This window comes from Orycteropus afer, unplaced genomic scaffold, assembly GCF_000298275.1.
Source record: "Orycteropus afer afer isolate SDZICR_OR568_19922 unplaced genomic scaffold, OryAfe1.0 scaffold00001, whole genome shotgun sequence".
Taxonomy (NCBI): Eukaryota; Metazoa; Chordata; class Mammalia; order Tubulidentata; family Orycteropodidae; genus Orycteropus; species Orycteropus afer.
Window position 1 is genome coordinate 18,323,540 of NW_006921588.1, and position 15,024 is coordinate 18,338,563.

The following is a 15,024-nucleotide window of genomic DNA, read 5'->3' on the forward strand; positions in this document are numbered from 1 at the left end:
TCCTCGGAAGGAAGGTTGGGCAATCCTACTTCTGTAGTGATACTGCCTCGGAAACCCAAGGAGGGGTCGCTATGAGTCGGGTTCGACTCGACGGCACATAACAACAACAACAATAACAACATTCCAAAGAGAGATCTTAACCTATGTGCGTAACATTGATTTTGAAGTTAAAATATTTAACTGCATAGGTAATTTTTGTTTGTTTTTTTAAATCTATCTTTGCTTTATCAATCACAGGGGGTTTTTAAGTTAGCATTTAAATGTGCTCATTTATTCTTCTTAAAGACTCATCATATTTTGCCTTTTTCCATACTCTGTTATATACTAATTGAACTTAAATCTTTGGGAAATACTTAAACTGAATTGTTAAATGTTGTATTGGTGAATCTGTATTTAAAGAATCCTGTGTAGAATTCTTTTAGAATACAGTATGTTAATCTTTCTCTGATATATGTTTCTTATACCAGTTGTTGTTACTGTCTTGAAGTGGTTCATATCTATTTAGTATAAATATCTTTCAAAGTTGTCAGCTAGACAGAAGGCTTTAAAAAACTGAACTTAACCAAGATTGAGATTTTTTTGTCCTAATAAACAAAATTCACAAAGTTTGAATGTTTTGTGTTTTTTAAAAGCATTATTAAAAAATTCAGATTCTATCATATAGGTAAATTATCATACTGCATGGATTCCTCGTGTTTTGAATCATTAATGCAATTGTTTTTGTCCAAATAGAAAGAACTCTGCAACATGATACTTGATTGCTGTGCCCAGCAAAGGACATATGAGAAATTTTTTGGCTTATTAGCTGGGGTGAGTTCCAGCCTTGCTTTTTATGTCAGAATTTAATTTAAGCACTAAGGGAATTCTTATCCTGAACATTATAAATTAATGTTTCTTCTTTGTGGTCTAGTTTAATATAATAGCATGTTGTTGTTGTTGTTGTTGTTGTTACGTGCTATTGAGTCTGACCTGACTCATGGCAGCCCCTATCTTTGCTAAAATCAACTTAACTCTTTTCCTTCTTCACGTTTCTCCATTTTGGGAAATGTTTTTGCAATGCTTTAACTTTATATCTTTCTTCTAGAATTTTTTAAAATTCCACATGCTTTGTAACAGTTTCCTGATAGAAGACAATTAAATGCTTTTGTTTTTTTTCCCCAAAATCTCAAAGCAGTTTCTGAAGTCAAGTATATTTTTATATATGTAGAGTATACGTTGTATGTGTCTGTGATCAAATACATGTGTAACTTTATTTAGTATATAAATCCCAGGTAAATAGGGACTATATATATGTATAAAATACTTATATATAAACTTCTTTCTTGAGCATCCTATCATATATCACAAAAAGAATTGGCGGTTTTGATACATGTTCAGTGAAGATATACAAAATATTTATTCACTTCTTAGTAAATTTAAGAGGGTTTAATGTGCTTATAATCTTATTGACCTTCGGTTTTTCATTTATTAGCGTTTTTGCATGCTAAAAAAAGAATACATGGAATCCTTTGAAAGTATATTCAAAGAACAGTATGATACCATTCATCGTTTAGAAACAAACAAATTGAGAAATGTCGCCAAGATGTTTGCTCATCTTTTATACACTGATTCACTTCCATGGAGTGTAAGTAGATGGTTCAGTATTTGTACTTGTAGTTATTAAGTATAATATAGGTATACTTTTTCTATTTAGGAAATGTGTTTTAAAATGAAAAGTGTGGCCAACTTTTACTATAACTATTATCTTTGAGATTATATTCGTATTGTTATATATAAGTAACAATTATTTTATATATATATATATAAATGTTATATATATATATAAATGGGTTCAAAAAGCTAAGTAGAAATATGTGTGTGTAAGGAATATCCTGGATTATATTAACAGTCTAAACATGAGAGTGTTTTTTAAGAATGATGGTTAAGAGTGTTTTCAGAGTAAATGTTACAGGTTTTAACTTTTTTCTGTACACATACATATGTAATTACACACGTCTATATACACCACTATTTTGGTGGTGTATGCTTCTTTGAACTATTCCTTGTGTTTCCTGAGGGAGTTATGTCCATGGTTCTCTGAGTCAGGATAGCAGAGGAATGATTGTTCTGGTAGAATGTGTTCATTGAAGTTGAGTAAGTGATAGCAAAAAATTCCTATCATTACAGAGCAAAGAAAGATATATTCTGGATAGGAAATGTACACTGGGTTGGAATTTGAAATGCCTTTGTTAAGTTGGCATTTACTGTAAAATTACTATTCATTCAGCAACCATTTATTGAGCTACCAACCATGTGCCACTCAGACAGGTGAAATAGGTTATTTCCCATTTATGTAGATTGCCCATTGCCACTGAGATTGGTTTCTATGCCATTCATACTATTGGGGATCCCAGGTAAATTAAATATGGCCACTGCTTTCAGTGAGGTTACCCTTTAAGAGAAGACATAACACATACCCAAGAATAGTAGTAATACAAAGTAAAAAGTGGTGAGTTATAAGAGTAAAGTTGTTGAAAAGGTTAAAAAAAAAAGAAAGAAATTATATCCAGGAAGAAAGAGGAGGATCACATTGTAGAATACCATAACCTAATGGTAGAATAAGACAATGTCTTTGAGTTGATAAACATTGAATAGTTTTTTACACTCTAAGTACTAAGTATGCCCAGCTATGTTAATAGACATTTGTAAACTGATCCAGCAACCTAATTGTTATCAATTTTGATTTCTGTTTTTTTCACTTTGGGAAAATGAAATTCAGATTTTACCAATTAACTAACAAATGGGCCTTTGGAACACATAACCCATAAAAACTGGAAGCTGCTTTTATTTTCATTTGTGCTCACATATCGTTCTGTGGGCTTCAGTTTTTGAGCCCTAGCCTTACTATTCAGAACAAGCCATCACTCTTTCTGAGAAGCATTTTGCCCTAAACTCTCATACATACCACATTTTGATGAATGAGGTTTAGGGACTAACATTATATAGATCAGTATTTATGCTCAAGGCACAAAATCCTCCTGGCTACTCAAGCACATTTCTCATTCAAGAGAATAAATTCTTTCGTGTAACCTCCTGATATTTTGGAAATTAGTGTAGACAAGAAGTCTTCAACTTTGCCGAGAAGTAACACAGATCCGCATAAGGAATGCTGTTTAGAGATTCTCTGTTGAACATGACAATCAGTTCATGAGATGCTTAAGGTTATAAATATGGGTCACTTTATCCTATCTTGAAAACCAAAATAAAATTCTTTTCTAATTTTAATTTTCAGGTTCTTGAATGTATAAAGCTGAGTGAAGAGACTACTACATCATCCAGTAGAATTTTTGTCAAAATATTTTTCCAGGAACTATGTGAATACATGGGTCTTCCTAAACTTAATGCAAGATTAAAGGATGAGTAAGTTCATTCCTAAACACTTTTTATTCTCACTGTTCTCAGAGTTTCCCCCACATTACCAGAAATAAGTCTGCCCGTGGTTGTAAAAGCAGGAGCGCTAAGCTCATGTGGACTTTGTTTATCCAGTAGACACTGGGCTAAAAACCTCTCATTTTGTGGCGCAGAACAGCGTGCAATGGGGATTTTCAGTCCAAGTGCAGAGAACACAGAATTAATTCCTCTTTTCTTCAGTTGAAAAACACAAAATTAATTTTGTATGCTCTCTAGTTCTCTGATATTGAATATTTATCATCAATGGACATTTTAATAAATGATAAATATCAATCATGTAATTGTTTAACTTAACACAACTGAACTAGAATCTTGTTCCAGGATTTTTATATAATCCCTGTCTCATCTTTTGTTATTTCCTATTTATGTAGATTGCCCATTGCCACTGAGATTGGTTTCTATGCCATTCATACTGTTAAAATCATCTTTTGAAATATCTCAGTGACCACCTGCCGGAGCCTGTAGTCTTGACCACCTGCCAGAGCCAGTAGTCTTTCTCAGTCCTCATGCCCCTTGATCTCTCTGCTTCACACAGTTGACCACTTGTTCACTGTGGCTCCTTACTTTTTTTTCATTCTACCTTTCTTAGTCTTCTTCTCAGTCACTGTCTCCTTCTGAGCTTGCCCCTCCAATGTTAAAGTTTACCTAAGTTGTATCCTGGATTCTTCATGCTCTGTGGGGGCTATTCCATCAGTTTCTCATGGCTTCATACATTTATTTGGTCCCTGTCTGCTGTACCAGACTCATCTTCTCCCTGTGCAACACTCTAGCTGCACCACCATTGCCCATCTTGTTAAGCAGGTCTGACTCTTTATGCTTCCTTACCTCTGTTTCCACTGCCCAAAATGTCCTCTCTTGTTCTTTCTAGCAAATGCTTCATTGTCTTGTGTATGTCACCTTTTTCTATGAAACAGTTTTCCCTAACTCCGCTGCTTAGTCATGATGGCACTAAGTACCTTTTCAAAACCACACTGTATTATGAATCTTTTTCTGTGTTTTTTCCACTCCGTAAAAGCAGTGATTATTTGCATCCTTCACCCTTGATCTTCCTTTTGTTGATTATTTTTCTCTCTCACATGCACACATACACACCAGAGAGTTGGTTTTGTTTTCTTTTTACTTTTTTTCTATATATACACACGCACAGAGCATATACATTTATATATATATATATAAACATACATATATATGTGTGTATTCTGTACATGTGTATAATTTAAAAAAAAATACTTTTCTATAATTACAGAAATCAAGTTAATAAATTATGACTTGATTCAACTCATTTCATTTAAATACCATGTACCCTAATCTAATAAAAAGAGCTCTGGTAGCATAGTGCCTAAAGTACTTGACTGCTAACCAGAAGGCTGGCGGTTGAAACCCACCAGGCACTCCTCAGAAGGAAGGTTGGGCAATTTACTTCCATAGTGATACTGCCTCAGAAACCTAAGGAGGGGTCACTATGAGTCGGGTCCAACTTGATGGCACATAACAACAACAATCTAATAAATGACATAAACCACTTATTTAGTGTCTTTCACTTACTAATTTAACATTTAGAAAAATCTGAAAAATGACTGTAAGGATTTTCTTTTATTTTTAATGAATTTGTTCTCTTTTGTTCATTTTTCTTTTTTAGAACTCTACAACCATTCTTTGAAGGATTATTACCCCGAGATAATCCAAGAAACACTCGGTTTGCCATCAACTTTTTTACTTCTATAGGTCTTGGAGGTTTAACGTAAGGATTATTTTCAGAATCTTATTTTCAGTTTACAGAATTATCTCATAATTGCCTTTAAAGCAGGACCTAACAGATTGTATTTTTATTTAGGGATGAGTTGCGTGAGCATCTCAAAAATACCCCAAAGGTCATCGTGGCACAGAAACCAGATGTTGAGCCAAATAAATCGTCTCCCTCCTCTTCCTCTTCCGCGACCTCCTCTTCAGAATCTGACTCCTCTGCCTCGGATTCCGACAGCAGTGATCACAGTTCAGAATCCTCTAGTGAAGAGAGCGATTCTTCATCTACCAGTAGTCGTAGCTCTGCCTCAGGTATTGAAACTTACATAATTATCTTTCTCTTTTCTAACATGGATATTGCTGATAATGTTTATAGTAAGGGAAGAAAAGAATTGGACTGTCATTTTAGTATTCAGTTGTTTAAAAGCTATAATGAATTGTTTAAGTGATTATCTAGCACTCTTGCGATCCTAGATACAGGAATCCTGCTGGATTTGACTACTAATCAGCAGTTCAAAACCACCAGCCACTTTGTGGGGGAGAGATGCAACAATCTACTTCCATAAAGATTTACAGCCTTGGAAACTCTATGGGTCTGTTCTGCTCTGTCCTGTGGGTCACTGTGAGTCAGAATTCAACTGAGTGGCCATGGGTTTGGTTTATCACTACCACATTTGTAATCCTGAAATCGTTTTTTGGAATCCTTCATGGAAATGCTTAATTGGCGAATATTCATTTAGATGATCACTGAAATACCATTTATAATGTCCATAATCTACTTTATAAGACCTTCCTGACATTTATGTTTTAAAGAAATTAAAATTTTTTTTAATAGTAAAGTTTTATTGGCATTTACCATACATTCATTGGACACCTTGTGTGAGTATATGGCTATATAGCTATAGGATTTTCATAAAGAGAACATATCCATGTAGCCAGCACAGATCAAGAATTACCAACACCCTTGAAGCCCTTTTTGTACCTTTTTCCAGTTATTTACTACTTTTTCATCCACTTCCCCATGGCAACTGCCATTCTTATTTTCTAATTCCATAGATTACTTCTGCTTGTATTTTACTTTAGAATTAGACGTTATAAACTGTTATGTTTGGCTTCTTTCTTTCAATATTATATTTGTGAGATTCATCCTTATTATTCCATTCAGTTGTAGCTCATTCATTCTTATTGCTGTATAGTTTCCCACTATATGGATATACCACAATTTATTTATCCTTTCTATTCTTAATGGAAGGAGCCCTGGTGGCACAGTGGTTAAGCACTTAGATGCTATCCAAAAGGTTGGGAGTTCGAACCCAGCAGCTGCTCAACTGGAGAAAGATGTGGCTGTCTGCTTCTGCAAAGATTACAGCTTGGAAACCCTCTGAGGGCAGTTCTACTCTGCCTATAAGATCACTATGAGGCAGAATCAACTTGATGGCAGTGGGTTTTGGTTTATTCTTAATGGGCATTTAGGTTTATAGTAGTGCACCCATGAATACTCTTGTACGTATGTTTTAATGACTACACATGTGCGTGCATGTGCACACATTTCTGTTGGATATACCTAGAAGTACACTCATCATGGGATCAAAGGTATGCATATATTTTGCTTTACTATTAAATAGTAAAGTATTTACTGCCAAACAGTTTTCCAAGTGAGTATTCTAATTTACAGTCCAACAGCTCTATGTGAGAGTTGCAGTAGTTTCCCTTCTCACTAACACTTTAAATTAACTGTCTTTTTCATTTTAGCTGCTCAGGGAGATGTGTGGTGGTATTGCATTGTGGTTTTAATTTGCATTTCTTTGATCATTATTGAAGTTGAGTGCCATTTTATGTATGATCAGCTGTTTGGTTATTCTTTTTTTGTTGTTGTTTTTTAAGTGATTCCTCTCATTTTCACCAATATTTAAATTGTCTTTTCTACTGATTTGTAGAAGCTCTGGTAGCATAGAGCCTAAGGCACTTGACTGCTAACTGGGTTGGCAGTTCAAACCCACCAGCCACTCCTCAGAAGGAAGGTTGGGCAATCTATTTCCATAGTGATGCTACCTCGGGAACCCAAGGAGAGGTCAGTGAGTCGAGTCCGACTCCATGGCACATAACAGCAGCAACTGATTTGTAGTTCTTTATGTATTCTGGTTACGTCTCTTTTGTCACATGTATGTATTATGAATCATTAGTCCCACTTTTGTCCCTCGAGCCTTCTGGAGCTGCCAAAACATCTACTGGTCTTTCTGTTCCCCAGCAGCAGTCCAGTGCCCAGGCAGAACCCCGAATCAGCAAATGCTCTTAAGGGGAAAGACACTGTCAGCTTACGTCTCTGTGGTTCTACACTTTCCTGAATCTGATCCCTAGTTTTTCAATAGCTTGATGATGCTTTTATTTATTTCTTAACTTTTTATTTTGAACTAATTTTAGACAATTATAAACAGTTGCAAAAATGATAGAGAATTCCCATATATCCTTCACCAAGCTTCCCCTAATACTAGCATCTTATGTAAACATAGTTCAGTTAGCAAAACCAGGAAATTAATAATAGAGCAATAATATTAATTAAGTGACAGATCTGACTCGAATTTTACCAGTTTTTCCATTAGTGTCCGTCTTGCTATTCCAGGATTCTATGCATTTAATTTCGTTTTTCCTTAGTTTTCTACAATCTCTGATAGTTCTACTTAGTGTTTCTTGTTTTTAATAATCTTGATACTTTTAAAGTCTACTGGACAGTTACTTTGTAGAATGTCCCTCAGTCTAGGTTTGTCTGATGTTTCCTTATGGTTTGAATAAGGCTATGAATTTTTGGCAAGAATACCACAGAAATGATGTTGTGTTCTTAGTTCATCTTATTAGGGGATTCAAAATACTTGATGTCATATTATTGGTATTATTAACACTGAATACTGTATTAATGTAGTGTCTTCTGGGTTTCTTAACAGAAACTTCTTTTTCTAAAACTAATAAATATCTTGGAGTGATACAATTTGATAATTTGCCACAAAGAATTCTTTTCCTTCTCAAACTTTTACTCAGTAATTTTAGCATCCATCTTTGGTTCTTTTCTGTGACAGATATTACTCTGGTGTTTGCCTAATGGTGATTTTTCTATTTGTCTCTTTTCTTCACTATTTATTAATTGGGATTCTTTAAGAAGAATCACTCATTACATATTTATTATATTTTTTTATTAGTATAAACTCTCAGAAATTATTTTGTTGAAGCCCAATATTATTATTTATTTTGTTATTCAGATCATTCCAGCTTTGGCAATTAGGAGTCCTATCATGTTACCTCCTGTGTTCTTTTGACATGCCCCATTCCTTATTTAGAATACTTCCTTTATGGCATCACAAGTTGATTTTATCTGGCATTTCTGGTTCTCAGCACAACATAGGTCTGCCATGAGCGTCTCCATATGTTGTTATTGTTATGTACCGTCGACCCTACATACAGCAGCACAAAACCCTGCCTGGTCCTGTGCCAGCCCCATGATCCTTGCTATACCTTGGCCTGTCGTTGTAGCCACTGTGTCTCAGTCCATCTTGTGAGGGCCTTCCACTTTTTTGTTGACCCTCCATTTTACCAAGCATGATATCCTTCTCCAGGGAATGGTCTCTTCTGACAATATGACCAAACAGAGTACATCAGACTAAGTCTGGCCAGTCTCACTTCCAAGGAACATTCTAGCTATACTTCTTCCAGCACAGATTTGTTAGTACTTGTAGCTGTCCTTCGTACTGTCAGCATTCTTTGCTAACACCACAACTCAAAAGCATCAACTCTTCTATAGTCTTCCTTATTCATTGTCCCCCTCTCACATGCATATGAGGTGGTTGAAAATACCATGGCTTGTATCAGGCTCACCTTAGTCTTCAAGTAGACATCTTTGCTCTTCAGCACTTCAGAGGTCTTTTGCAGCAGACTTGTCCAATGTCATACATTGTCTGATGTCTTGACTGCTGCTTCCATTGGTGTTGATTATAGAACCAAGTAATACATAGTCCTTGACAACTTCAGTCTTTTCTCTGTTTATCATGATGCTGCTTATTGACCCAGTTGTGAGGATTTTTGTTTTCTTTATATTGAGGGGTAATCCATACTGCAGACTATAGTGTTCAGTTTTCATCAGTAAGTGCTTCAAGTCATCCTTACTTTCAGCAAGTAAAGTTGTGTCATCAGCATATCGCAGGTTGTTAATGATTCTTTCTCCAATCCTAATGCCACATTCTTCTTCATATAGTCCAGCTTCTTGGATTATTTGTTCAGTGTACAGATTGAATAAGTATGGTGAAAGGATATAACCCTGACACACTCCCTTCTTGACTTTAAACTATGCACTGTCCCCTTGTTCTGTTCAAACGACTGCTTCCTGGTCTGTGTACAGGTTCTTCATGAGTACAGTCAAGTGTTCTGGAATTTGCATTCTTCTCAATGTTATCCATAATTTGTTAAGATCCACACAATCAAATGCTTTTGCATAGTCAGTAAATCATACATAAACATCTCTCTGGTTTCTTTGTTTTGAGCCAAGATCCATCTGACATCAGCGATAATATCCCTTATTCCACATCCTCTTCTGAATCCAGCTTGGATTTCTGAAAGTTTTGTGTCAATATACTGCTGCAACCATTTTTTAATTATCTTCAGTAGGATTTTACTTATATGCGATATTAATGACATTGTTCAATAATTTCCACATTCTTTGGGATCACCTTTATTTAGAATGGGCACATATATGGACCTCTTTCAGTCATTTGGCCAGGTATTTGTCTTCCAGATCTCTTTGCATAGACGAGTGAGTGCCTCCAGCACAACTTCTGTGTGTTGAAATATCTCAATGGGTATTCTGTCAATTTCTAGAGCCTTGTTTTTCACAACTTCCTTCAGTGCAGCTTCGACTTCTTTCTTCAGCACCATTGGTTCTTGATCATATGCCACCTCCTGAAATGGATGAACATCGACCGATTCTTTTTGAGTACAGTGACTCTGTTATTCCTTCCATCTTTTTCTGATGTTTCCTGCATTGTTCAATATATTGCCCATAGAATCTTTCATTATTATAAATTGAGGCTTAACTTTTTTCTTCAGTTCTTTCAGCTTGAGAAATGCTGAGCATATTCTTCCCTTTTAGCTTTCCAACTCCATGTCTTTAAACATTTCATTATAATAATTGACTTGGTCTTCTCAAGCTGCCCTGTGAAATCTTCTGTTCAGCTCTTTTATCTTGTCATTTCTTCCATTTGCTTTAGCCACTCTTCATTCAAGGGCAAGTGTCAGAGTCTCTTCTGACATCCATTTTGGTCTTTTCTTCCTTTCCTTTGTTTTTGTTTTTTTCCTTTCCTATCTTTTTAATGACATTTGCTTTCTTCATGGATTATGTTCTTAATGTCATCCCACAGTTCCTCTGGTTTTCGGTCATTGATGTTCAGTGCATCAAATCTCTTCTTTAGATGGTCTCTAAATTCAGGAGAGATATATTCAAGGTCATATTTTGGCCTTCATGGACTTGTTTTAATTGTCTTCAACTTCTTGTTGAACTTGCATATGAGCAGTTGATAGTCTGTTCCACAGTCAGCTCCTGGCCTTTTTTTGGCTAAAGATACTAAGCTTTTCCGTCGCCTCTTGCCACATATGTAGTCTGTCTGATTATTGTGTGCTCCATCTGGTAAAGTTCACCTGTATCGCTGCTGTTTGTGTTGTTAGAAAAAGGTATTTTCAGTGAATAAGTCGTTGGTCTTGCAAAATTCTATCATGCGATCTCTAGCATTATTTCTATCACCAAGGCCAAATATTCCAGTCACCAGTGATAATCAGCACATGTTGATTGCATGTGTGGTCAATTTCAGACTGTAGAAGTTGCTAAAAATCTTCAATTTCCTCATCTTTGACTTTGGTGGTTGGTGTATAAATTTGAATAATAGTAATATTAACTGGCCTTCCTTGTAGGCGTATGGATATTATCCTGTCACTGACAGCATTGTACTTCAGGATAGATCTTAAAACATTCTTTGTGATGATGAATGCCACACTGTTCCTCTTCAATTTGTCATTCTGGTATAGTAGATCATATGGTTATCTGATTCAGAAGGGCTAAAATACCGGTCCATTTCAGCTCACTAATGCCCAAGATGTTGATCTTTATGCATTCCATTTCATTTCTGACAACTCCCAATTTTCCTAGATTCATACTTAGTACATCCCATGTTCTGATTATTAATGGATATTTGCAGCTGTTTCTTCTCCCTTTGAGTTGTGGCACATCAGCAGATGGAGGTCCCGATAGGTCTTTATCCACATCATTAAGGTTGGCTCTACTTTGATGACGCAGCTCTTTCCCAGTTGTATCTTGAGTGCTTTCCAACCTCATCTACTGGCACTGTATTGGACAGTGTTTCTAGGCTATTCACAAAGTTGTCCAATAATATATCAGACAGTGTTTTACTGGCCAGTTCTTTGAGAAATGAATGGCCTCTTAGCTCCGCTAAAACCTGTCCATCATGGGCAACCCTGCTGGTGTTTGAAACACCTGTGGCATAGCCTCCAGCCTCACAGCAACACTCAAGCCACCACAATACAACAAACTGACAGACAAGTTTGTCCCGCTTAGCTTCCTGCCTGGGGCTGTCCCTCTTGCCTATTCTTCTCTATGCACTTGGAAGTAAAAGAGCTGCAGTAAAGGAATTTTAAAAAGCTTTTTTTAAATTATTATTTTAGCTCAGATTTTCTGAAAAGGTCTCTGTTGTTTTCCCCGAGATCTCCTCTGCTTTCTTCCATTCTAGTATCATAGTCCTCATAAGGGGTTGCTCAGTTGTCCTAAATATGTGTCATTCTTGTTGTCGTTGCTTTATTTTTTATGCCCTGTTTGAGAGAGGCAGCACTTTACCCTATACCCTTAGGGTGGAAGGCTAATCACTGTTCCCAAGCTTATTATAGTTCAGGGTGTTTTCAGTCTAGAATTTAGGAGTCTTAAGTTTTTTATTATCAATGCAAGATTCCATTTTCTCACAAGAAGTCTTTTTCTTGAGTTATATACTCACAGTGTTTAATATTCACCTCTTTTAATTCTAAAGAATTGTTTATTTCATAGTATCTGTTTTGAGAACAGATGATAACACAGCATGAATTGCTGCAGTAAGGAAGCTTGCTGATTCAAAATTAATTCTCCTTACCATGCAATTTCAGTAGAAAATTTTTATTTTATTAATAAAATATTAACTAGCATAACAGCAGTCTGAACAACCCTCAAATTGGCAAATTGTAGAGCACACTTAGCAAAATGAGAAGAGATTGTATATTTGTTCTGTGAGCAAGGCTTTCATGTCAATAAAGCACTGAGATTAGTATAAGGCAGGGTTAGAGAGAATAGATGTTGGTTTAGCAGAGAACCAGATGGTTTATGCTTGGGTACTCAGTTGAGCTGTTACAGGAACCAGAGAAGTAAACCTTTCATGGCAAACCAACTGGCTGTCCACTGTGCCAAGGATAAGCATTTTGGCAGAAGAATAGAGGTTGGCACAATGAGGTCTGAATGGAGGTAGGGCGAAGGTAGGCAGTTTCCTACCATATTTTTTCTTTCTGTATATGTAACAATTTGACAGAAATTTTGGTCATTACAGCACCTTTGGTTTATGTACCCAAACTATATAGTACTATATATTTATATTTGTAATTATATGATACGTGAGTAAAATTGCCAGAGGCCTTTTGAGAAAAATTTTCTCTAAAAAGCAAGTATTAGTGGTTCTCTAAAGCCTGTGATTACTTAGCATAGACTTTTTATTTTATAACATAGCTTATTTTACTGGTGCAGTTAGTTCCTCTCTGATAGCCCTGGAGAGCAGAGCTATTGTTTTCATAGTTTTTATTTGAAAAATATATGGATGAGGTTAAACAAATCTAGTTGTTCATTCCCTCTACCTTTATAGGAAGTCATATTGCTAGTGAGTATGTTCATTGAACTTTGATTATGTACCAGGTCTGATAGAATATTTCATATGAAAAAATGCACATGGACTGGAATTTCCATTGTAAGTATAAATATACCTTTCTAGTTACTTCTACAAAAATCTTAAATCGTTTGCTAAAGTTTATTTATTTATAGTTTCTGTTCATTATCTTGAGTCTGAGGATCAGAGTAGTGTTGTTGTTGTTGTTATGTGCCATCGAGTCAAACCTGACTCATAGCGACCCCTCCTTGGGTTTCCGAGGCAGTATCACTACAGAAGTAGGATTGCCCAACCTTCCTTCCGAGGAGTGGCTGGTGGGTTTGAACCACCAGCCGTCTGGTTAGCAGGCAAGTGTCTTAGCCACTATGCTACCAGAGCTCCTATCAGAGTAGTACTTGGTAACTAATGTTGACATATGGTGTATTCTTTAAAATCATACATTTTATTAAATGTTCAGTCATCAGTGTTTCTGTTCATCACTTTGGTATCTACATTGTCTGAATTAATGAACCTATAATGTTTACTAATGTACTAAATTAAATAATATATTAGTAAATGTGATTGTTGAATTATGAAATTGAAATAAAAGCTAACTATATTTCATTTTACATGCACAGCTAAAAATACACGAAGGAAGGCGCAAAGGAAGACCAGAAGTAAAGAAGTAGATAAATTAATTAGGAAGCAACAAACAAATGACAGAAAACAAGAAGAAAGGAGATGGGAACAAAGGCACCAGGAAACAAGGACTGAAAGAGAAAGGTCAGGAAAACAAAGAGATCAGAATTTAAGAGATCTTCATTGGAGAGATGCCACTACAAAATATACTTCAGACAGAGGTGTTCCTTCTGAAAGAAATAGTTACAGTAGAATTGTGAATGACAGAGAGCAAGAAGTGCACATGGATTTGGAAAATAAGCATGGTGATCACAAAAAGAAGAGAGAAGAGAGGAGAAATTCTTTTTCAGAAAATGAGAAGCACAAGTACCACAATAAAGATAGTGAAAATTTTAGAAGAAAAGATAGATCAAATTCAAGGGAAAAGAATAGGAAACATTCAGGCTCTAGAAGCGATGAAAATAGATACCAGAATGGTGCTGAGAGGCGATGGGAAAAATCTAGTAGCTATTCCGAACAATCCAGAGACTCCAAGAGAAATCAGGACCGACAAAGAGAACAGTCTCCAACAAAGCAAAAATACTAGTGCAAAGTAGGACAAACTGAACATGCCTTACATTCAACTGAAACAAAATATTTTTTACATTGATTGTGGACCTTTATAGAGGATTCTTGTATAAAGTACTGATTTGTATTTGTACATTTAAAAACTGTTTTCCTTTTAACAAGTTTTATAATTGATACATCCCAGGGCTCTCCATACAAACTTATTTGAAGGGAAAGTTTCACCAGAGGGAAATGTAAGAGTTGCTTATATTTTATGAATAAAATAATCAAATGCTCATTGAATCAGTGATTTTTTTTCATTGACAAAATATTTTTCTCGTGATAATGTTTCCCATTTTCTACAGAACTGCTATAATGAATTATTAGTGGTTCTGGTGGTGCAGTTAAGGTTAAAGAATTTGGCTGCTAGCCAGAAGGTCAGAGGTTGGAACCCACCATCCACTCAGTGGGAAAAAGATGAGGCAGTCTGCTTCTGTAAACATGAACAGTCTCAGAAACCCTATGGGGCAGTTCTACTCTGTCTTTTAGATTGCTGTGAGTTGAAATCTGCTTGATGATGGTGGGTTTTGTTTTTATTTTTAACTGAAGACCAAATTAGGTAAACCAATTCAGTTTAACATTTTTGCTTTGTTAATGAGATGGTCATTATGCAGAACATTTTTTTCACAGTAGAGGATTTATTGCAAGTTTCATATTATGT

At 35.7% G+C, this 15,024-nt stretch overlaps 1 protein-coding gene across 1 annotated transcript in view; it reads left to right on the top strand.

The window, feature by feature from the left end:
- Positions 1 to 14,343, top strand: part of CWC22 (CWC22 spliceosome associated protein homolog) — a gene marked incomplete at its 5' end in the record, with an annotated part of 47,881 nt that extends 33,538 nt beyond the window's left edge. Inside the window, 6 exons of the mRNA XM_007936416.2 lie at positions 733 to 810; positions 1,472 to 1,624; positions 3,272 to 3,399; positions 5,090 to 5,191; positions 5,285 to 5,505; positions 13,757 to 14,343. Of these exons, the coding sequence (XP_007934607.2) occupies positions 733 to 810; positions 1,472 to 1,624; positions 3,272 to 3,399; positions 5,090 to 5,191; positions 5,285 to 5,505; positions 13,757 to 14,343 (1,269 nt within the window). The remainder of the gene's footprint in view (positions 1 to 732; positions 811 to 1,471; positions 1,625 to 3,271; positions 3,400 to 5,089; positions 5,192 to 5,284; positions 5,506 to 13,756) is intronic.
- Positions 14,344 to 15,024: the final 681 nt, after the last annotated feature.